This window comes from Lacerta agilis, chromosome 12, assembly GCF_009819535.1.
Source record: "Lacerta agilis isolate rLacAgi1 chromosome 12, rLacAgi1.pri, whole genome shotgun sequence".
In the NCBI taxonomy this organism is placed as follows: Eukaryota; Metazoa; Chordata; class Lepidosauria; order Squamata; family Lacertidae; genus Lacerta; species Lacerta agilis.
In genome coordinates, this window is record NC_046323.1 from 29,959,538 (window position 1) to 29,981,143 (window position 21,606).

The 21,606-nt window shown below is 45.3% G+C and overlaps 1 protein-coding gene across 1 annotated transcript; it reads left to right on the top strand.

Annotated features, from left to right (window-relative positions):
- Positions 1-1,502: 1,502 nt before the first annotated feature.
- On the top strand, positions 1,503-20,295 carry LOC117055675 (serum paraoxonase/arylesterase 2-like). Its single transcript, XM_033165403.1, has 9 exons — positions 1,503-1,649; positions 8,487-8,557; positions 11,324-11,379; positions 13,826-13,991; positions 15,040-15,166; positions 15,845-16,045; positions 18,416-18,497; positions 19,087-19,215; positions 19,617-20,295. The coding sequence occupies exons 1-9, from the start codon at positions 1,576-1,578 to the stop codon at positions 19,773-19,775; spliced, it is 1,065 nt and encodes a 354-aa protein (XP_033021294.1). The 5' UTR covers positions 1,503-1,575; the 3' UTR covers positions 19,776-20,295.
- The last annotated feature ends 1,311 nt before the right edge of the window (positions 20,296-21,606 follow it).

Sequence of the window (21,606 nt, forward strand, 5' to 3'; positions counted from 1 at the left end):
CTTGCTGCGTCCCTGTTGACAGGCGAAAAAGGACACCGCGTCACGCTCGGCTGCATGATCTGGAGCCGCGGGCGGGGCTGCGAGAAGCGAGTGGCGCTGTTGCTGGGGAGGGGGAGGCGACATCGACGCTCTCAGCCCAGTCTCTTCAGCGTGCGCCCAGCCTCGCAGACACGCCCCCTCGTTCTCGTCCCTGCCCCCTCCCGCTCTCACGTCCGGGCATTCCCTGGCTGGCTTGCCGCCTCCTTGCTTACTGACAGCCAGCCGGCCCCGCCCTTCCTTCCTTCCTCCCTCCCACCTTCTCCTCGCGCCGACCTTTCCCAAAGTCTCCGCTCCAAGTCCCAATGGCTGTCCATGGGGCACATGCGCAGTAGCGCAATCCCACGGACACAGGGTCTGGACGCAGAGACACTTGCACTTTATTATAGTTGATTGCACCACAGTCTGAAATACAAAAATTATATGGCATCTAATGCCATGCACTGCAATTGCTACAACCAATCATCGGCAATTTTACCAAGTGGTCCATGGCGTCGGGAATTTAAGGTCCATAGCTCAGTGACAGAGATGGCTCCAGGTTCAGTCTCCAGGTAGGACTGGGAGACACTCTTTGCCTAAGACCCTGGAATCTGTGCAGATGCTACTGAGCTTAATGTGGACTAGGAGTGCGGGTGGCGCTGTGGCCTAAACCACTGAGCCTCTTGGGTTTGCTGATCGGAAGGTCAGCGGTTCACATCCCTGCGATGGAGTGAGCTCCCATTGCTCTGCCCCAGCTTCTGCCAACCTAGCAGCTTGAAAGCCTACCAGTGTGAGTAGATAAATAGGTACCGCTGCGGCGGGAAGGTAAACGGCGTTTCCGTGCGCTCTGGCTTTCATCATGGTGTTCTGTTGTGCCAGAAGTGGTTTAGTCATGCTGGCCACATGAGCCGGAAAGCTGTCTGTGGACAAACGCCGGCTCTCTCAGCCTGAAAGCGAGATGAGTGCCGCACGCACCCCATAGTCGCCTTTGACTGGACTTCACCGTCCAGGGGCCCTTTACTTTTTACCTTAATGTGGACCAACGGTCTGACTCAGTATAAGGCAGTCTTTTTATGATCCTAAGTTTGGAAACCACAGCCTTGGAGGAAGGGTGGGATAAAAATACATAAATCGGGGGGGGGGGGGCCTGTGGTCCACCATCTCTGACCAGCAGCCAGGCTGGTTGGGGCTGAAGGGAGCGGAAGTCCAGCGAAACCTGGAGGCCCCTTTACACCCACCTCGGCCTCACAGAAAGGGCGGGAAACCAGCATGTCTCGGTCTCTCAGCTCGCCCATCATTCGCTTTCGCGCGCCGCGTTCCCTCCGCCTCCTTCGCCCCGCTCTTCTTCTTCTCCAGGGAGGGGCGGAGGGCAGGGCAGCCCAGCCCCTGGCGGCGTCTCCTCGGGGCTCCGGTCTGTCTCTTGGCTCGGCGGGGCGGTTTCGCGCAGGTGGGAGGCGCTGCCGAGTCCACGGCTTAATCCGAGGCAGGCGGGGAGGGGGGAAAAACTTCCTGTCGAACTTGCCTGCTGACAGTCGGCTCCGGACCGTCGGGGGCTGAGCCATGGGGAAGCTGCTGGCGCTCGCTATCGTCGGGGTCCTGGGCGCCTTGATCGGAGAAAGGCTGGTGGCATTTCGGTAAGTTGCTCCCTCAGCGCCACGCTCGGCTTGTTTACTGGTGAAGTACGGTAATTTCCCCCCCCCCCTCCTGGGGGGGGGGAGTTCATCGCGTTCAGATGGAGGTTCGCTCCGCATAGGATCGGGCTGCCGCTATTGCCTCTTTAACCCTCTTGCTGGGCTGGAGGGAGGAAGCGATGCGCAAAAGGAGGCGCAGGCAGGCGTTAGATCCGACTGCGCGCTTTGGTTTGGGGGATCTCACGGTGCCATCCTGCGCATTCAGTGGCGCGCTTTACCCCCAGGGAAAACATGGGCGGCAGCAGCAGCGATCGCAGCCGAAAGCTGGTCCCAGGCTGGCCGTCAGAGCCCCGCTGAACTCCACGGGGCTTTCTTCTGTGTCAGGAGCCATAGGATCTCGCTGCAAGACGGTGGCTGGGACTCTGCGTCCTCATCTGTTGCGCGTTTAGAAGGAAACGCAGCAACAGAAGCGGCGCGTCTTTATATTTTGGGGCCATCTGATCCGGGCGTTGTTGTTGTTGTTGTTGTTGTTGTTGTTGTTGTTGTTTAAATCTGTTCCTAAGACGTGTGATTCAAAACTGAGGGAGCTCGTTGCTTTCCTGACTTCTGTCCCCCTTGTTTTAAACAGAAGTGTTCAGGACGAACTGCCTTGTTGTTGGGCCCTGGGAAAGTTTCCTCCGTTAAATTAGGTTAGAACGTGGTGGGGGTTTGGCTGGAAGCCTCGACCCTTTGTTTAGCCATAGCGCCTAGATTCGCTGGGCAAGATATATAATGACATCTCAATGTCTTCTGCCCCTCCTAAAATAGTGGGTCGGCTGTTGCTTACTTGCATCTCATCTCTGCTGTGGGCAGAACAAGGCACTGAGGCTTTCTTTGTTTCCCAAAGAATGGAAGGGGGGGGGGAGGGGGTTGCTTAAGTCTTTATCTGCCAATCAGTTTTTTCCAATTTTTAACAGCTCTTTCTTCTCACTTCCTCCCCTTGGGCTCCAAAATTTGAAAGTAAACCCAGCTGGTAGTGAAATCATGGCCTCTTCATATCTGCTGGAGAGAATTGACAGCAACCCACCTAAAATTCAGTTTAGCGAAGAGGGTTAAGCACTCCCCCCCCCCCCACACACACAACTTGCAACACACAAGAAGCTACTCTACATTCACGAGGTTTTGTCTTTGCTTCAACAATGTCAAATTCTGCACTGACTAAGCTTTGCTGCTACTCCTCGTAGAAGTAGCGAGAAGTCTAAATCTATTTGTGGCCCCCAAGGAGCCCAGGCTGTTGCAAATGTACTTGTTTGCATCTTCTGCTCAACACGTGTATGAGTGCAGCAAATTTTGAGTTTATATATGCATGCTTAATTTTATTTGTATGATGCCTTTCCGCAGTTCAAACCCACGCTGAAGGCAGCTTACAGCATGAAAAATACATAACTATAACATAACAAAGGTAGTCATAAACAATAAATAAAAGATTAAAAAATGCACAGCCAAACTGAACAATTTCCGCACAAATCCCAAGATCTAAAATAAAGACATGGATAAAAACCAGCAACAACCCCCCAACAGCACCCCAACCCAAGAGTTTGTTCAGCTTTTGCAGCTGGAGTCAGTCAGGCCAGCTGGAAATTGGCCAGCAAGGCAGTGAACAGGTCTTCAGGACTCACAGCCATGATGGAGTGTGCTTTAAGAGTGCTTTAAATGGATGAGAATACACACACACAGAGAGTAAGTCTTGAGACTGCACCAAGCATTAAAAAGTGTTCTTATACAATTTTACAGGCATGGTGAACCCTGGGAACTGTAGTTTGTTATTGTGGATTGCTCTGTGCTGTCAGCACCCTTAGCGAACTACAGTTCCCAGTATTATTTGGGAAGGGTGCTTTAAATGTATGGTGTGGATATGACTGCATAAAGCTGGGGGTAGGGTAATAGGAGGGAAGTCTGGTTTTTAAGAGCAAAAGGGGCATACAGAAGGAAAAGTACAGGCCTTCCTTTTCCTGTGGGTTACTTTCTCATGCAGTTTTCCTTTAACTGGATTCCTGTGCTGGAAGTGGGAGTGCCTGGGCAAAAAAATCACTAGTTTCATATTTCATATTACTTTGCAGGGCTGAGTTGCAGTTACTTATGTACTTTGTCTTGTGTTTGGAGTAATAAGACTCTCTATTGTGGCTGAGGGACAAAGGTTGTTAAATCTCACCCTTCTGAATGGTGCAGAAACGTAATATAAACTAATTATGAAGCCAGCATCTATTTTGGTTTATGAGTAAGCACTCTGATAATTGGACAGTTAATTGGAAGGAAGAGGTTTGCTGTCCTCTGGGCTTTGGGGGAGGGGTAGGGGAAGTAAGGGATACCCATTTATTTATTTATTCATAATCTTTATTGAAAATTATATCATACCATACAATAAAAACAAAACAAAACAAACTAAACAAAAAAACTAATAACAAATATCAATATAACAAAACACACCAAATAAATCTTAAATAAAATATAACAAAACAAATCTTACATATTCGTTCAATCTAACAATAACAAAAACATCTGAGGTTATAAACTCCTCTCCCAATCTAAAAGGGATATCCATTTATTTGTTTTTATTTTTTGTCCCTGTTTTCTGATCTGCAGACACTTTGCTCTGTGATACCCCTGGCAGCCAAACACCCCCAAACTTAAAACGGTTGCCTTAAAATGGGCCCCGTTCATTTTAGTTCATTCATTACACTTGCATGTATGTTTGGGTTGCTAACTAGCTATCTCGCAGGATTACACACGGCGGGAAATTATAAGAGAGCATAATAAACAAACATAGCCAGGGAAACATGCAGTTAAGAAGATAACAATGGTATCATATTTTACTTTTGTAAACATGGACAGCAATGAGCAGGGGGTTTTTTTCCACACAACCAGCTACCACCCCCACCCCACCCCGCCAGCAGATAACAATTTTGTATGCTACACAGTTTGGCTTTGAATGAGGAATATGGAGCTTCTCATTGCTCAGCAGTGGTGGGTAAGTGTACTGTTGTCACAGCTGGAAGCAGCATAATTCAAATAGCTGCACATCAGTGATTTTGAGGCCCCGTTATTCTGTTGCAAACTGCAGAGGAATCACATAGGCTTCCCACTCCAGCGGGAAGATATTAAGCCAAGACTGCATATTTGTGTTACTGATGAGAGCATTTATGCAAGAAGTAACTCCCGGTGCGTGTTCAGAGGAAACAAAACCAGAAGTTGTGCAAAACCCTTCCTAGCGAGGATGAACCGTATCAAAACACAATAAATATAATGGGGGTGTTCATGGGGAGTTGAAAAGCATTGCTGCAATACAAAAGATTTTTTAAATGGTTAGGATGCAAACATTCCTTACTAGGGTGAAGATCGAAGAGGTGGCATCCAGGTTTAAACGGCAGCAAATCCCACTGCATACCATGGAACTCATTTTCAAGTAAATGTACATTGAATCCCTGGTAAAAGTGCCATGGAAATGTACTGTACATACTCAATTCAGGTTATTTACACTGTGACAAGAGGGCTTTGCAGTGCAAGCCTGCTATGTTGCAATATTGCTAACACAGCAGTAAAGTGGAGGTAGATATTGAAGTTGTAAAAAAGAAGAAGAAGAATTGGGGCGAGGTAAAGGGATAGCAGCTGTTATTTAAAGACTGCTGTGCAATGGAGCGTGGGCAGCCGTGGTTTTGTCTGTTGTATTCTATTAACGTGGTCCTTCCAGCAGGTAGCAATGTTAGGAATCACTGGAAGTCTTTTCTGTGAAATATTTATTGAGACATCGACTCCTGTGTGTGGGAGAAGGGAGCATAGCCCTTCTCAGCTAATCTGCATGGAAGCAGGTTGTGTCGCTTGGTGGGTGAGAGAGAGAGAGAGAGGTTGTGGGGAGGACCTGCCCACTTCTGTCCTGACCCCTTGGGGAGCTGGCAGTAGGTAACTGCAGACCTCAGGCAAGAAATGGCTAGCCACCACAAATTTAAACCTTATCTGATAGCTGTCCATCCAATTCCTTCTTGAAACATCTAGGGGGGAAATTCCACATAGTCCTCCATTGCCTAATTGAACTGAACCAGGAGGGTTTCTCCCCCCAGATAGCAATCGTAAGAGCACAGTTGACTGGGGAGATCTCCTGTGCAAGCCCCACTGAAATGAAAGCATGCTGTGCATGCGCTGTGCAGGAGTACCCCTGTGTAGCTTCCATTCATTGCAGTGAGGCAGGAGATCTTTCCTCCTGGGTTGTACCCTAAGTGGTCATTCTTGTAACCTGAGCCCACTGTATTTTGCCTGTCCTTTAGGTGATCTGATAACGCCTTGTCCAGTCTGCCCTTGGGCAATCTCTTTAAATATTTGAGAAATTTTTCCTTTAAACCATTGATTGTCCAAAACAAACATTTCCCAAGTCTTTCAACTGTTTCAACTGCCACAAAGCTCACTAGGATCAGCCACCTCAGTCTAATGCATGGATAGGCAAACTAAGGCCCTGGGGCTGGATCTGGCCCACTCTCCTTCTAAATGCAGCCCGCGGATGGTCTGGGAACCAGCATGTTTTTACATGAGTAGAATGTGTCCTTTTATTTAAAATGCATCTCTGGGCTATTTGTGGGGCATTTTCCTTCAAAGAATTCTGGGCACTGTAGTTTGTTAAGGGTTCATGGGAATTGTAACTTTGTGAGGGGTAAACTACAGTGCCCAGAATTATCTGAGGAAAAGAATGAGCCTCCAATGTGCTTTAGCATTATAGTGTGTCCACAGGGTTACACTGAAACAAGTGAGGGTTGGGTTGTAACCATTTGCATTGCTCATACAGTACCTGAATTATCTCTGCTGGTTGCTGCCACTCAAACTGTGGAGACCAAAAGCTGCAGTTGGACCTGGGCTGTGAATGCATTCCAAAGTGTCAATGCTTTTCCTTGTGCATTGGCATGAAAAATGCCAATTAACCGTGGCTTTCCATTTCCCAAGAGATCTTCAGTGAGATTGTGTACACAACATGCATTTAAAGCACATTTCCCCCTGCCCCAAAGTATCCTGGGAACTGTAGTTTGGCAAGGGTGCTTTGTGAGAGATAAACTACAGTTCCCAGGATTCTTCAGGGTGTGTGTGTGTGTGTGTGCTTTTAATATGCTTTAAACATATGGTGTGCACCTGAGGCAGTCTATGAACTGTATGAACTGACTAACTTGGATGTGATTCACCACCCAAGCGGAAATTTGTTCTACAATAGAAGGAAAGCCATATTATCACTGCCATTGCTGGCCATTTTTTAATTATGTTAATTCGAAGAGAGTAAAATTTCAGTTTGCATCAGCTTTCCCTATTTAGCTTTCTCGTTTTACTTTTGTTTGTTTAGTAGAAAAAAGCTATTTATTTATTTATTGAAACTTTCACAGTTTGCAGTTGGCACCCATTCATTGCTACAAATGAACTTAGAAAATATTCGGGGCAGGGGCAGGGGAAGGTATGGAAAACATTCTGCCCTACATGACTGCTACCAAGTGAGATGGTCCTTTAGTTTAAAGCCTTTTCAAAGGTCCTTTAATACACGCATTTGCACAACATGCAGTAAAGCTAAGCAGGGTGTGGCTTATTCCTCCTACCTTTCCCAAGTTTTCCTAGCTTCCAAATCATGTTTTCAATGGCACTATTACCGGTAAGTCATTACTGATGGTGTTGCATGTTCAGTGGAGGGCGTTGCGGAACAGGGCGACACCACAATAACAGGGGTGTTTCCTTTGCTACTGCTGCCGGGAGCTGAGCTTAGCACCATATCTTGCAATTTTCTGCTCACCATGCTACAAACTTTCGGGAAAGATAAAGGCAGACATGGGTGTGTAGTGTACTGGCATGTCCTAAAAGGATTTCCCCTCCCCTAAATTGTTTCATATAGTTACCTCATTGGCTTCAGAAATGCATGTCTGGCCACTGCAACAGAAAACGTCTGGGTCTCCTTAAAACAATGGCAACTCATACAGTCATGAAATCGAGGGGAATGGTAGTTCTTGGTTTTGGAAGTGCTGGACGACCTGTGTATTTCTTTACATTTGCTCCCAGCCAAAAAAAATAAAAAGACAGGGGCTTAGAACTGGGTTTTTGTTTTTTGTAAGACAGTCCCTGCCCCCAGGCCCACAGTCTTAGAAAGACTTGACACATGGAAGAAAGAAGGAATGGGGGAGAGAAGGGAGGGTGGAAACAAGCTCCATAACAAGTTATTAAAGTTACAGCCAGTGTCAGTTGCAGTTCTGACTGTCCTGCCCTCATTAAAGAGCAGTCCTTTCCCTAAAGCGCTCTTCTGTGCGATGCACTGCAAACACACACAACACACCCTGGTGATGGCTTAGTATCTAAGCCTCCAGTCCTTTATCCACTTATCCGAGAACAAACCTCGTTGAACTCAGTGGGACATACCGGTAATTTTGAGTAGACATGCATAGGACTGCTCTGCAAGACTCTAGGCATTTCTGAATTGATCATGCCATTTATATCCTGTTTATAGTGACTGGGCCGGTGGGAGGGAAGCTCACTGGAAGTAGGGAGCATTCCATTCCAGCCAAAGGAGGTTTAAGTGTCATCTGAATGGAGATGAGGTAGAATTTGGCAATGAACCCATCAGAAAGGCTATAGGGAGAAATGCACTTAAATGTGAATAGTTGACCAGTCTGAACCCAAGGTACCAGTTCTGGGGAGCAAACTCAAGAGAGTGGGCTTCCTGGAGGCATCTGATGGGTCACTGTGGCTGGCAGGGTGCTGGACTAGATGTGGCAGATTTGGTAGCGCTCTTCTTTTGCTCTTCCGTATTTCCCATTTTAAGTCTATGTTTATCTTTGCTTTCTCTTCCAGACATAGATTGTGTGCCTCGCGAGAGTATAAACCGAAGCGGCTTTCAAACTGCCAACTTATAAAAGGAATTGGTACGTCTCCCGCATTCTTTTGTTTGCATTTATTCCCTCCGTTTTTTCTTTTCTCCATCCTTTCTATGCCTATTTAAATAAGCCCTCTTTCCAGAGGGATTTACATCGTCTCAATTTTTTGTACTTGGTTTTGTTTTTAGAGGTGCTTCGTTAGTACTGTATTATTGTTACATAAATAGTATTTATATGGAATTGTGCAGAAAAGAACAGAGATTGGGTCTGCAGGCTGGTTGTGAAAACTAAATTGGGTATCTTCAGCCTTCTCAGACTCAGGAGCCACATTTAATTCCAAGATCCATTTGGGGACTTATTTCCTTCTTCTTTTTTACCATATATTTGCATGCATGCTAGTCGTGCTCCTCTTGCAACCCACCTTGGGTCAGGCTGCGACCCATCAGTTGAAGACCAGTGAAGTAAATGACCATGCAAAGACCTTAGCTTAGTTAGTGGAGGACATTCTTTGCATTATTACTATTATTGTTGATTTATTAATTGCCTTCTAAAACACTTTCTCAAGGCAATTTATTTATATGATAATTAAAAGCAGTTAAAGGCACAAAGCAAAAGATACATTTAAAACAAGACTTAAAGCCCTAACAGGTGGGCATTTGTGGTAAAGACCCATTCATTCAGCTGGCATGCCAAGCAGCCCAGGGTTGACACCTGGCATTTCCAGTTTAATAGGAAGTGTGAAGCCCTTCCACAGGAGACTCTGAAGAAGCATCCCTGAATGGGATGCTGGCTGAGGCTGATGGAAGTTGCAATTCAGCAACCTTGGCACAAATTAGCCACCTCTGGTGTAGACAATACACAGTCTTGACTAGGCCGCTTCCTATGATATTTTGTTTTTATTGACTTAGTCACACACTTGAAATCCAGGGGGAACTAGTACATGTACTCTGTAAATGCTTACCCTTTCTGAAAACCAGCAGAGTACCAATTTGAACAGATACTCTTGAATTGGACCTCTGTAACCCTCTTGGATCTGCTGGCAACATACCTTAGACAGGGGCGGATTCTAGAGGCTCTCAGGGGCACAATTCACTCAAGAAATGTTGAACTGGTAAAATGGCAGCTGAAGTTGTTCCTGTCTCACATCAATAATGTAATCAAATGATGTGAGTTGGCATATGCCGAAAGTATAATGTATTGGGATGGCCCTCCTCTCTAAATCGCCATTCCCTCAACGCCTTCCAGATGTTTTGGACTACAACTCACGTCACCCCAACTATTAGCCATGCTGCCTGGGGTGGATAAGAATGGTAGTTCAAAACATTTGGAGGGCGCCTCGTTAGGGAAGCCTGCTCTAAGCTGCAGCTCTTGAACAGCGGCTCAAACCTTTGGTGTAGTTGTTGCAGGCTTGACCTAAGGTAAGGATTGAGCAATGCATTCTTCCAGCTGCACACTCTATGCAGCAAACATAGTTTCTGTGCGTACATTGGTATTTCCACAGATACACCCTTATGCACATGCCTGTGGGCCCTGTCTCTGTGAAGATTCCTCCACTTCTGAATGCACGTTCCCCCCGCTTTCCATGTTTGCCGAGGAAACACCAATCTACATACAGCAGTTGTGTTTCCCACAAATATTTATTTTTTTGGTTATGTTTTTTAACCCATGTTTTCCTCCAAGGACATCATGGTGGCATGCACTCTTCCTTCCCTCTTGCTTCTTTATCTTTACAACAACCCTGTGAGGTAGGTTGGGCTGACAGACAGTGACTGGCTGAAGATCACCCAGAGAGTTTAGCCTGGGCCTTCCAAGTCCTAGGTTTGACATTCCAATCATTACAGGTTCTGTTACCAAGGTGAGCTACACCTAGCATGAGTCCCTTACAAGTTCAAATTCTTATATAACTAGTCATTCTTGGCAGTAAAAGAACAACGAACTATTTTTTATTTATTTATTATTTTAGCACTGTGGTTTGCTCTGTATGGACTGATATTTAGGTGTTTTGTTTATTTTTTGTTCTGGCAAAACCACAATAATAACGCCTTCTCTATTGAATAACACCAGACTTCCAATACCCCTTACTTCAGAATGCAGGCTGTTTGTAGGGTGTAGCAGGGCTGCTGCCTGTTCTTTCAACTTTTGGCAAGAAAGTCAGATGTTGCCTAAGGGGATTATCAGTGTATGGCTCAGCTAAGTTCGGGGAGCCTATTGAGGGTGCTGAGTCAGCATCGTTAGAGGGAGATATTCTGAGCACGCTGGCATTGTGTGCCAGAGAGAGAGAGAGAGAGAGAGAGAGAGAGAGAGAGAGAGTTGAACTTGTGCATGATAAGAGCTGTGACACGTTGTGTGCTCCTAATGCCAATGCAGAGCAAACATGTCAGCAGATAGGATCTTCAAGAGAGCCTTGGCCTACACAACACACACCCCTCCCCCGGCACATTTCCCAGCCTAAGGTTAGCTAGCCTCTCAGCCATTCCTCTCCATTGCATTTGCGTTTTGTGGATGGGCAAAGATCACCATAGCAACCAGAGCCTTTTGCAGCTTCCAGCCGCAGATAAAAGAGAATTTAGCATTGGTCCAGCTTGCCGCCTCTGAATTCCTGTCTCTCCTTGGTGTGGGGTTCTGAGTAACAGTTCAGTGGGGCTGTTCCCTCGTTGCTTCCATGGTGCATGTTTCTTACACACGTGTAAGGCGCAATGGCCCGACTCAGAATAATGCAGTCTATGTCCCAGTACTTTAAAAGAAGCAACCTTGTACTCTACTGCATTGTATGAATGTGTCTGAGCAAGATTTTTCTTTTCTTTTTCTTTGCAGAAACTGGCTCGGAAGATATCGACATACTTCCTAATGGCCTGGCTTTCATTAGTTCTGTAAGTTATCCCAGCAGGCTCGTCTTTCAGGGAAGGCTGTGCCTGAGTTCGCAATGCACCGAAGGAATACTTGAAAATCGCAGGCTGGGACTTCCGGCGGCGACGCAATCGCCGGGTGGTCGAGGGCTGCTTCGGGTCCGAAGCGCCCTGTCCATCCCGGGGGTCAGGAGCCCCGCTACCGCAAAGCGGGGCTCCGGTTGGGGTGCGGGAAGAGCGTCCCGCACCCTGGGCTCCCCGGCAGCGCCCGCGGAGGCTCCGAACCCTTCCCTCGCTCCCCCTGTAAAGGGGGAGTGGGGGTGAAGGGACAACCGGAGCCGGGCTTCGGGGACATGCCCCAACCGGGATGCAAATGCGGCGACAGAGCCCGCGGTGAGCGTCTAAGTTCTACCTGTGAAGAATGGAGCTAAAGGAACCCGGTGGTCGTGAGTAAAGAATTTGAGTGAAATCGTGCTTTTGGGACGATCCGGGGGGAAGGAGAAGGGCAGCCTGCCTCCCTCCCTTCGAGCTCAAGAATCTAACCAATCTGAGTGATTACTGCTACAGAACTGGCTATAATGTATTTAAAATTGACACATGAGACTGGCAAACTTTTCTTTCGGGAAGCTAATTAGAGGAAAATATCTCCATTTAAAGTTGCGGTATTTGCGCTCCAGCTCAGGAAAATGGCGACGAACAAAGAGGGGAGTAGAAATATGACACCCACTTCCTCCTCCTCTGCCAGTATGCTGGGTTTCGTCCTTGAACTGGTATTGAACTCTGGACTAACGGATGAACAGAGACTCATCGCCTTGAAGGTGGAATTGCTTTGTAGAAAAGTCAAAGTCTTGTGTGGGGGTCTGAAATGGAACCAATTGCCCACAGAGGAGGCTTTTAAAACTTTTGACACTTTGGAAGAATCCCTTGCCAAGGAGCTGAGAGGGCTGATGAGTGAGCTACTTCGGAGAAGAAATTCGCTTTCTGGGGGTGGCAGCCCCAAGGCGACGTCAAGATTTTTTATATCCAGTCCCCGAGGTGTGAGCTCGGGGGCCAGGGACAGAGAATTAAGGTATTTACAAGAAGAAAAGGAATGTTACAAAGAACCGAAGAAGCTGAGAGATGATGAGATGGATACCTCTGAACTCGTGGCAAGGAGAGGTTTGGACTGTGCCTGGATCTGTGGACGTTTGGAGAGGGAAGCTACATGGAAGTTTAGTGTTGAAACCACCAGGAGAAGAATAATGGACAGAGGGGGTGTGGGGTGAAGCATTAAGTAAAACTTAAGGTAACCTGATATGGTAAACTGAAATCGGAGGGTGAATACTGTCAACAATTTTCTGTTATATTTTTTATTTGAACATGAAAGGAGATATTTCAAGTTATCATGTTATTAGCAGCAATCTTAAGGATAGAAGAGATAGATTTGATCGAATGAGCTGTGAAGATCAGTGAGGTGGAGTATAAGTAAAGTAAATCTAAGTGGATTATGTTTATGGAATAAGAGGATTGAGATCAAGATGTAGTGATGTATTTTTAGTAAAATGTTGAAGATATAATTGATTGTAATTATACAACTGAATTTAACTTCTTTTTTCTTTGTTAGGAGAAATGGTTATAAAATAGACTTAGGATATAAACTCGAAGGTGAAAAGACAGGGGAAGTCAATAGTCAAGATATGGAAATAGAATTTTTTTTTTTCCAGAAAGATGCAATAAGAAAACTTGACACTGTTTGTATTTGTTCTATGTGTTTTGCATTTGTTTAAATGTAGGTGTGGGTGTGGGTATATGTTGTTATAGAAAAATGCCAATAAATTCTTATAAAAAAAAAAAAAAAGAAAATCGCAGGCTGGATCTATTCCCACACAAACATGCCCCTTGTTTTTAACAGAATGCATTTCACTCTGTGTGTAACTGGGCAGAATGCAGGGATGCTCATTGGAGACTGAGGGATGGTTAAAGGGTGCAAGAGTGGGCTTGAAGATTAGGTCACCATTACTAGCCTTCCTCCACCATCCCAGCATGCTAAGAGGCTGAAAGCCGCTTAGTTGTATAAAATAAATAAATAAAACAAAGCCTTCTCCCAAGTGGTCTGGTGCAGCAGGGCTGGGTCCACCCTACATGGTTTCTCTACTGACCACACAGTAAGGCACTGAGGGATACTGTGATCCATCTATTGGTGGAATTTAGGGGAAGCCCTAATAAGCCTGGACTACATAGCTATTTTAAAGCAGTGGTGGCTAACCTGTGGCCGCCTGGCTGTTGCCGGACAGGAGCTCCCATCAAACCCAGCCAGTGCAGCCCATGGTTGGGGATGGTGACAGTTGTGGTTCAGCAACATTCGGAGGACCACAGCTTAGCATTTCAGTGAATATCCAAGGAAAACAGATGAGTTATGAAAACTTCTCTCGGAGATCTTCCTAACCCTTCCCTTCATGTGACAAAAGGCCTGCTTTCTTTGTTTGTAAAGGGTTTGAAATACCCCGGGATAAAATCGCTTGCCCCTGATAAAAGAGGAGAAATACTTCTGATGGATCTAAAAGAAGACAATCCTCGACCTGTTGAGCTGAGAATCAGCCGGGGGTTTGATCTGGCATCCTTTAACCCTCATGGGATCAGCTTATATATCGGTGATGGTAAGTAGATTTACCCATAAGGAAGGCTGACAAAATAGTATTTATTCTGTTTATTGTTTCACATCTGTAGCCATTCCTTCCTCTCCAAAGGGAGCTCAGGATAACTGATAACAATAAAATGGAATGAAACAATTCAGAACAACATCATATTATATTATATTATATTACACAGAGCAGTTTAAACAATGAGAATGTCATGAAACTCTTGACTAAAGCCCTGGATAATTTTAATTTTTAAACATTCTTGCACGTTTCCTGAAATCAGGTAAAGGGGGGACTGCCTGATCTCCCTTGGGAGACCAGGAATGGACAAACTTGACCCTCCAACTGTTTTGGGACTACAATTCCCATCATCCCTGACCACTGGTCCTGTTAGCTAGGGGTGACGGGAGTCGTAGTCCCAAAACAGCTGGAGGGCCAGGTTTGTCCATGCCTGCTATAGACCAAGGATGGGGAACCTGTGGCACTCCAGATGCTGTTGGACTCCAATTTCCATCATCTCTGACCGCTGGCTGTGCTGGCTGGAGCTGTCCTGTAATATCTGAAGAGCCACAGGTTCTCTATACCTGAAATAGAGAGCTGAGACATGTTGTTGAATGTTCCCATGTGCTTAGCATTGGCTCGTGACTCCAGTTTTAGATGAACATCCGAAAGGATGGTAGTATGCTCAAGTTGTATCTCTATGTAGGCTTGACTGCGGGTTGCAAATTGGAGGTTGCAGTGGTCATAGGAGATGATATCTGTTTAGTTCTGTGCAGGCCCTGGAATCCTGCAGGTATGAGAGTGGGAATGTAGGGGAAGGAACATGTGGGAGACGGCATGGCCGTCACATCCTTCCACTTAAAAGATTTGATGGAAATGGGCATAGCATACCTCCGGGATTGTGTTTTGACAGTGGAGTGCAGTAGTCTCTGCCAGCTACATTAGGAGATACCTAGATGGGGCAGCTGCTGAGAGCTGCTTCATTTTCCCGTATAAGTTCTCCATAAGTTCACTCATATTTCATTGCTTGTTTCGTCAGACTCATTCAGTTTGTGCCTTTCCCTAGATGACACTGTTTACCTCTTCGTCGTAAATCACCCGCATCAGAAGTCAACGGTGGAGCTATTTAAATTCGTGGAGGACGACAATTCTCTGGTGCACTTGAAAACGATCAAACACGAGCTTCTGCCAAGGTATATAATATCTAAAACAATTTTGTCTCCTTTGAATTTGAAGAGCCCGTTTTAATTTATGCGAAGCACTCTGCACAATATGCAGAACAGCTACTACTTATTACTTGCAAGCTGGACCTGTAATGAAATGTTGTGGCATGGAGGGATACTGCCCAGGGTTCCATTTTGCCCTCTGTTTTCAGTTGGTCAGCATTCCACGCTTGCTGGGCATGTTCAGTCCTGATTAAGTGTTTTCTGCAGAGTTTTGTTTTGTTTGTACTTCTGTAAGCTTTAGGTTCCCCACTGCCTGCCCTCCTGCACCCTGTGTTGGCTGATACCTTCCTCCTGTGTGTGGGTGGTACCATTTTGTCTGAATAAGGTCTGGCACTCAAGGGAACTGAGATCACTCTTGGCATGCGTGATGGTATGGTATGCAAATTGTGAATGCTCGTATGCAGACTTGTGCCTTCCAGATGTTCTGGATTCCAACTCCCATCAGCCCCAGCCAGCAAGGATGATAGGAATTTTGTTCCAAGAACATCAGGAGGACAAGAAGTTAGGGAAGACAGGTGGAAAACTGAATAAGCCTGCCTGACTATAAACCTTGCCATGTCTGGTATACAACTTGCTATGTCTCTACATAGCAGCTTAGGTGACAACCATATTTTTATTTACTCCTCTTCTTCTTTTTTGTCCTAGTGTGAATGATATTGTGGCTCTGGGTCCTGACAGTTTCTACGCCACCAATGACCACTATTTCACAGAGCTCATCTTGATCTACCTGGAAACATTCCTAGGCCTTACCTGGACAAATGTTGTCTACTACAGCCCGAAAGAAGTTAAAGAAGTGGCGTCAGGATTTTACTCTGCCAATGGCATTAACATTTCACCTGACGGGAAGTAGGTATCTTGCAGGTGGCATGGCTTATACGTCGTAAAGGAATTTTTTTGTTTTGTTTTGTTTTAAAATATTGCTCTCCTTTAGTCAATGCAGTCTACAAGGAGGCTAACATAAATCCAGAGAGTTCAGATTTAAGCACAGTTTTTTTTAAAAAAAAAAAACCCCACATACATTACAACAACTAAAGAAAGAGCAGTAATGGGTAATAAATGTAAACAGCAGCAAGGGGGTCCTCATGATGCCCTGGTATTTCTGATAACTTTTATCTTGGCAATAAAGTGAACATACAGAAGGTACAACTCATCGTCTCTTGGTTTAAGCTGTAATTCATCTCAGTGTCTACATTGCACGATAGCATTTCACTGTTAATGTTTAAATTGACTTATCTGGGTCTATGTTTGAACTAGCTTTGGGTCCCAGCCAGGGGATAGTAACCCTTCTTTACTCACACGAGTTATTTGGAGGGTTTTCCTCCTCTCCCCCCTGGAAACAAATCTTCAACCAACTAAGGGAGGAATTTGACATAGAGCTAAGGAAATTTTTCACTGCTTTGCACTGACAGAGCGATCTGCCCTCTCCTGCCCCAGCTGACAGGCTGTCTTCCTGTCACACACACCCCAGAGTCGGTGGGAAAGAGAAGGGGGCAGGGTGGAGCGCTGAAATCCTTGTGTGGGCTTCTGCTGGTGGGACCAGTTAATTGAACCCAGGCCAGTGAAGAAGCTAGAGAAAGGCAGGACACCCCTTGATAGTCTTTTGCAACTGTGGGGAACCTTTGGCCTTCTGGATATTGTTGAACTACACCCTCCGTCCTCCCCACCGGCATGGATAGGGGTCAGGGACGAGAGTTGTAGCCCAGCACATCTGGAGAGCCAAAGGATCCCCACCACTGCTGCATGGAAAGCTTTTTCACTTGAGCTCCAAGCAGAAAATCCAAGGAATGCCTATGTGATTTCTGTATCCACAGCATCTCTCACGGAGTTGGGTGGGTGGCAGTGCCTACAGTGGTCCTCCATTTGTCCAAGCACATTGCGTTTTCCAGAGCTGTTTTTAGAACAGCGTCAAGCAGCAGAGTGTGGGTTGGTTTTTGTTGACATTAAAGTACTGACACTTTCTGCTTCTTTTCCAAACAGATGCTTCTTTTTAAGAAAGAAATCTGATGGGCATGCGACTGTTTTTTTTTAGTTGCTAGCCCTGCTTGCTAAACTAATGTGATATTTGTTTTCCTGAAATGTAATAACTAAAGCGCTAATGTCATACTTGACATCGACCTTAACGTGAAAATGAAGTGATGGATTAACTTTTAAATGTGCTAAATCAATGTGTGAACAATGTATGAGTGACAAGGACTCTTCACCACACTCCACTCACATACTTCTATTTAGGTCAGAGAAATAAAATAACTGTTTCTGAGATAATTGATAGTGGAGCCCTCCCCCCAAACGTACCAAGTGCACATTTCCCTGTATGCATGAACAAGCCTTGCACTGGAACAGCCCCTCCTCCTTCCCCCTCTCAGCAAATCAAACGCTGTTGCATCAGAATGGTTTGTTTGTGCAAACCATAGTTTGGATATAACAGCAAACCATCATTCCCCCCCTCCAAAAAGAGGAGGCATGCAGAGTGCATGAGCTCACAATACTGTTCCAATCCAGAATACCCTTGTTTGAGAGCACGCTCTCCAATTGAGATGGGTTAGCAAGGATGAATATAGGGAGAACTGTTTGGTGGTTTTTCAGGATCTTTGGTTTCCTTGCTATTTTGAGGAATACATAGGTAACATCCCATCTATTTAGTTATCCATTGCATTTATATACCACCTTTCTGCCAAGACACCCAAAGCGGTTTACAATCTTAAAGTACTAAGACATATTATATAGCAAGTAAAATTGAATCAGGGAAGGGACAGTCCAACTGGAGCTGTCCCCAACGTTGCCTATGTTTTGCCTCCCTCACCCTACGGGTGAATCTGTAGGATCAGTTACCACAATGCAAGGGTGGAGAATCTGTGGCCTTCCAGATGTTGTTGGACTTCCACCAGCCCAGCCAATATGGCCAATGTTCAGGGATGGTGGAAGCTGGGAGTAGTTCATCAGTATCTGGAAGGCCACAGATTCCCCACCCATGCCATAAGTAAACTCATTTCTATTTTAGGAATCTCCCAGAGGAAGGAAGGAGGACTACACAAATCAGTATTCCCCCCCCCCAAAAAAAAAACCACTGGCACTGTAAATTACCAGGGCCATCTGTTTTGAGCTCCTCTTATGAGTGCATTCATGAAATATTTCATTGTGTTCCAAGTCGAAGTTATTTTCTTACCTGTAGCTAAAAAGGCATTCATGAAACTTTCACCTGTTTAATTTCATTTCAAGGTATGTCTATGTTGCTGATCTGTTCGGTCTAAGCATTCACATCTTCGAGAAGCATGAGAATTTGAGTTTAACTCCTCTGAAGGTAAGCCATGGCCAGTTTAGAAATGAGCCTAATGCAGGTATGCTGAATATCTGAAACAAACCATGGACTTTAGGCTGTTCTCCTCCACACAAACCCATTGATACTGTTTTGTGTTCAGAATGTGTGTGCATGCATACCCATCCATTTGTTACCTTTAGTGAAGCCTTTGCAACCTGAATGCTTCTCAGGTGTTATACCCCTCCTCCTCCTCCTCCTCCTCCTCCTCCTGTTTTAAATTTTGGAGATTTAGCTTACGTTTTAAATTTTGGAGGTTTAATTTATGTTTTTAATTTTGGAGATTTAGCTTACGTTTTAAATTTTGGGGATTTAGTTCACGTTTTAAATTTTGGAGAGTTAATTTACATTTTTAATTTTGTGCATTGCGTACCTTATTGTTGTAAGCCACTTCGAGACAAGCGTGGTGAAAAGTGAGATGTGCATTTTTAAATGTATAAATAAAAATATATTTTTTTAAGTGTGTTGTCAGGCAAACAATGCTAGCTATGGGTAAAAGAATGAATCTTCAGCTTAGCATATGTCAGCTGCAAGCTTTACTTACACATTGTGTGGTTTCTTCTGTGTGCTTCAGGTATTGCCAGTGGACACTGTAGTTGACAACATATCGGTCGATCCTTACACTGGAGACCTTTGGCTGGGATGCCATCCCGATGGCATGAAACTCATCTCCCATGATCCAGAAAACCTTCCTGGTGCAGAGGTTAGTAGGAACTATTTTGGCAAGATGTGTGATAGCTTTTCGGTCACCATAAATGAGAGCATGGGTGATTGACCTTTGACCCTGTAGATGTTGTTAGGCTACGCTAGTCATCCCTGTCCATTGACTGTGCTGGTGTGGAGTTGGACCCCAACATCAGTGGGGGTGGAGGACAGTTAGCCACTCTGGAATGAGAGGGTATTCATCCTTAGCAAGAAGATTCTGCCTTAAATTTGACAGGAGGACCTTTTTAGTTCTTTAAACTTATTTTGAACAGTTTTCAGACCAAACTTGTGTTAACGTGGAATTTTTGAAGTGGTGACAGAAGGCAGCCTCGTGACTCATTAGCACAGATTTTATAGCATGTGTCAGACTAGCTGATGTTAATCTTTATAATTTTTCAGGTCCTACGTATCCAGGGCATCCTTTCGGAGAAGCCTATAGTCACCCAAATGTATGTTGACGACGGGTCAGTAATCCAGGGGTGCTCAGTTGCAAACGTGTACGACAATCAGCTGCTTATCGGCACCGTATTTCACAGAGCTCTTCGCTGTGAACTGTAGTTTGCTCATCCTGGACTTTGTCGCAGTGGAAAAGGTCAGCCTTAATCTGAGCCAAGCTTCCTATCAGATGCAGTTCTCAAATGGCTAACTTCAGCACACTTTGCATTAAAAGTTGACAAGAATGTCCCTGGCCTTCCTCACCCACCACCCACTTCAAGAAGGAGGTAACACAAGAAAAAAAAATACGTTTTTAAAAAGGAAAGCAGCAACACTGGAAGATTATGTTGACTTCTTTTGACAGTGTAATTTAACAGACAACCTCAAGTAATGCCTGCATCCATAAAGAAATGGATGCTAATTTGCTATTTTTCTGGATGACCATTGATGACTTTATTGGTGGGAGTGGGTGAGTTTGTTGGTGGGGTGGGGGGAATAAAAGATAATCCTTAACGACTAATTGATGGTGTTGCTTCTGGAGGATTTTGCTTTCATCTAAAAGGTTCCCAAGGACATTTGAGACCTCATGCATTCTGAGTTTCTCCTCTTCCTGTATCACCTTTTCCACTGTTAAGGAAAACTTTATACTTAGCAATTATGCCTTTCTGTCATTCCTAGGCAGAGACACATTTAATGCCTACTTCAAATGTGACCTGAAGAGGGATGGCTCTGATTCCACTCTGTCTATAGATACAGAGCTCCCTCCTTCCCTCCCTCAATAATTGCACCTATCAGCTGCCCCAAAGGAAGTGGAGATGGGTCTAAATCCATTCCCCGCATTTTAAAAAAAAGAATTCCATGTGCCTACGCAATAGCTGTACCCAGAAGAGGAACCATGTGCAGAGCAGCAATTGTTCCTAAACTGGCTAGGAATATGCAAGTGGAACTCTGCTTTCTGACACACATGACACATAGCTGCATTAAGGTTAGTATGACCAAACCTCTCTCTTTTTCTGAAAAGAGCACCATGCCACTGCCCTGTAGTGCTGCGGGATAATGTCCCTAAACCTCTTCTATATATTTGGAGAGAAGAAGCAGGTGTGCTCAGAGAGAGGAACACACTTTGCACCCGAAATGTCCCAGGTTTGATTGCTGGCATCTCCAGGTAAGCATGGGAGATTTCCCAGTTTTGAAATGCTGGCGAGATGCTGCCATTCAGTGTAGACACTGCTGAGCTAGATGGACCCAGTGGGCTGACCGTATAATGGGTTCTTGCCCAAGCACCACCTTTTCAGCCCCAAAGCACAGCTTGCGCTCACTTCATAGTTCACAAGTACAGAAAGTGTTTGTCCCACTGGCAGTTTGCTCATTGGATATAATCTGTGTCTTCAAACAGCAGCAGAAGAAGCTGGGTAATGTCTTTCGAAGGGTAGAAGTCTGTTGGTTTTTCCCTTCTCCTTTCCTTTTGCAGGTGAGAAGGAGAAATTCTTCCTCACCTTATTAGCAGTAGCCTGGCAATAACCTGGCACAGAGCCTAGAACAAACTGTCACCTATGCAATCAACTTTATGCAAGGGGTATAATACAGGGATATTGCAGTATGTTCTACTCTTATCGCAGAGGCTGATTTTTAACTTAAAAGTTGGCTGCCAAATGAATTGCTCAACTGCATAGATCAAGTCAATTAGGTTTCTTAATAAAGTAAATAAACAATTTCTCAAAACGTTTTTGGGTTGTGCTGATCTCAGCCAAATGCATCCTATGAAAACTGCAATCACAGCAGTCTCTGAAAGACAATCTCAAAGCTACTGGGTTGCCCATCACCGTATGGCAGGGGTCAGGAACCTCAAGCCCATGGACCAAATGTGTCCGTCCATCCAAGCCTTTTTCACCTCCAGCCCTTGAGATCCTGCTGCCTCTCCCTTTGTTAGACTCCTCACTGGCCCTGTGCTGTA

What these genes read in the sequence shown, in the direction of transcription:
- LOC117055675 (XM_033165403.1), top strand. Translation starts at nt 1,576, where the DNA reads ATGGGGAAGCTGCTGGCGCTCGCTATCGTCGGGGTCCTGGGCGCCTTG. An exon ending in CCAACTTATAAAAGGAATTG is followed by an intron (nt 8,558 to 11,323) that starts GTACGTCTCCCG and finishes TTTTCTTTGCAG; the next exon opens with AAACTGGCTCGGAAGATATC. An exon ending in CAGCTTATATATCGGTGATG is followed by an intron (nt 13,992 to 15,039) that starts GTAAGTAGATTT and finishes GCCTTTCCCTAG; the next exon opens with ATGACACTGTTTACCTCTTC.